The sequence below is a fragment of the Buceros rhinoceros genome, unplaced genomic scaffold, assembly GCF_000710305.1.
Source record: "Buceros rhinoceros silvestris isolate BGI_N320 unplaced genomic scaffold, ASM71030v1 scaffold17708, whole genome shotgun sequence".
In the NCBI taxonomy this organism is placed as follows: Eukaryota; Metazoa; Chordata; class Aves; order Bucerotiformes; family Bucerotidae; genus Buceros; species Buceros rhinoceros.
Genome location: NW_010425309.1, coordinates 661 through 2,425, shown reverse-complemented (window position 1 = coordinate 2,425; position 1,765 = coordinate 661). Strand labels below are relative to the sequence as shown.

The 1,765-nt window shown below is 33.9% G+C and overlaps 1 protein-coding gene across 1 annotated transcript in view; it reads right to left on the bottom strand.

Annotated features, from left to right (window-relative positions):
- LOC104497811 (GA-binding protein alpha chain-like) overlaps positions 1-1,537 on the bottom strand; it is a 6,156-nt gene extending 4,619 nt beyond the window's left edge. The window contains exon 1 of the mRNA XM_010141099.1: positions 1,346-1,537. Coding sequence (XP_010139401.1) covers positions 1,346-1,377 — 32 coding nt within the window. The 5' untranslated portion in view covers positions 1,378-1,537. The remainder of the gene's footprint in view (positions 1-1,345) is intronic.
- Positions 1,538-1,765: the final 228 nt, after the last annotated feature.

Below are 1,765 nucleotides of genomic sequence, written 5' to 3'. Positions count from 1 at the left end.
GTAGCATGTATAGACCCTCTTCCTTGCTTTCAATGATCTGGGGCTCAAGAACTTCCAGAAGTTGCATCTTTCCGTATTTAATTTGTCCACTTTCCTCTCAAACTCATAAAATTATTTTGGCATCCACAACACTGTGCCCCAGGAAGTTACAAGTCACACGAAAGGGTATAGTTAAGCTGTGTATCTGGTGCCTGTCAGTTTCTTCTGATGCCTCCTGCTCATGTAAGTGAGATACTCAGCAGTTATTTGTTACTGGCTCTATGCCATTTGTGGTCTTCTAGACTTGAACCTGCCCCTGTGAAAGTACTCACTCAGCTTTATGCATATTGGTATTATTTACACCCTCCCTAAAAGACTAAAGAAAGTCACAATATGGTAACTACCACCATTTCTCATAGAGATCTGTTTAAATAGAAGTTTTCTTTTTTTTTTTTAAAGCAATGCTAGATGAGTTTACTTAAAAAAAAAAGTAGCCAAAAGTGAGACTCAGATTTAACCAATATGCAACTTCACTTGTATAAAAAGAATTCCTAAAACTGCTTAAATAATTTGCAAGATTAGGCAATAAATACCTTTCTCGAAAATTAAAGAGATATAGATTTAACCATATCAGAATACGAAATTAGAAGTTTAATCTTCATGATTTCAGAGAACTTGGATGAATCTTTAAATGATTCCAGACGTCAAAATAATTAGGAAAAAAAAGTTAAAAATTCAGGTCCTTGCACACTTCCTCCTCCTCAAGAACATCAACTACAGTGACTCAATAATACAAGTCTCTTTTGTCAGTGTTAAACTACAAAATCACAATGGAATGAAGACAGCCTGAAACACTTCCACTTCTTCAGATGATAACAGTTCACTATGTTGGAATCACAACAGTTGAAAATTACCTGCTAACTATATTTTTCAATTTAACATCCCTAACGTAAGAACAATGGAATGGATCGATGAATATTTGAACTTAGGAAAAGTGTTGTTTTATACAGAAAATTCCGAACAATTATGTAATTATGGGACAGTATCCACTTTAATATCATAACAAGAGCAAGAACATAAACAAGTAAATTGTAAAATATAAGTCAATAATTGAGTATTCATGTATTTCTGTATCTTTCACCAATTCTACTAGCTTCTTCAAAAAAAAAGAAAAAAAGAAAAAAAAAAAAAAGAAACATCCCCAAAAATACCTTGTCCCTAAGACCAATAAAATTTTATGAGGTTGTAGCTTCAGAGGCTGCTTAATCCTTTACTAAAAAAGCCGCAAGTCTTGCATTATGATATCTTAAAATAAAGCAGCCAAGTGGAAGTAAATAACACCCGATCAGTTCCTGAAGTTTCTTACCTCAAAGCCCGACTAAGCTTCTCATAATTCATTGTGGGTTTGTTTTTGCGTTGTCCCCACTTTTGTGCAACCAGTTCAGGTTGATTCAATTTAAATTCTCCTTCGTCACCAACCCAAGAAATACAGTCCCGAGCATCTTTGTCAGTGAGAAGTTCTAACAAAAACTGCCACAACTGGATCTGTCCATTGTTTCCTGTTGTAATGGAAATAACAAGATCCACTTCAATTAGTCCTTTTTATGTTCCCCTCATAGCTAAAAATTTTCAACCAACATACTAAAGCAGACCAACATAGAATATATGATGGAAGGAAAGCTTGCACTTAATTAATGTCTTCTAATTATTGTTTTGTTAACATTTTCCTGAAAAGTCCTGCAAATACTTTTCCTGCAAAGTATTAATCTGTTGAAAATATATGAAT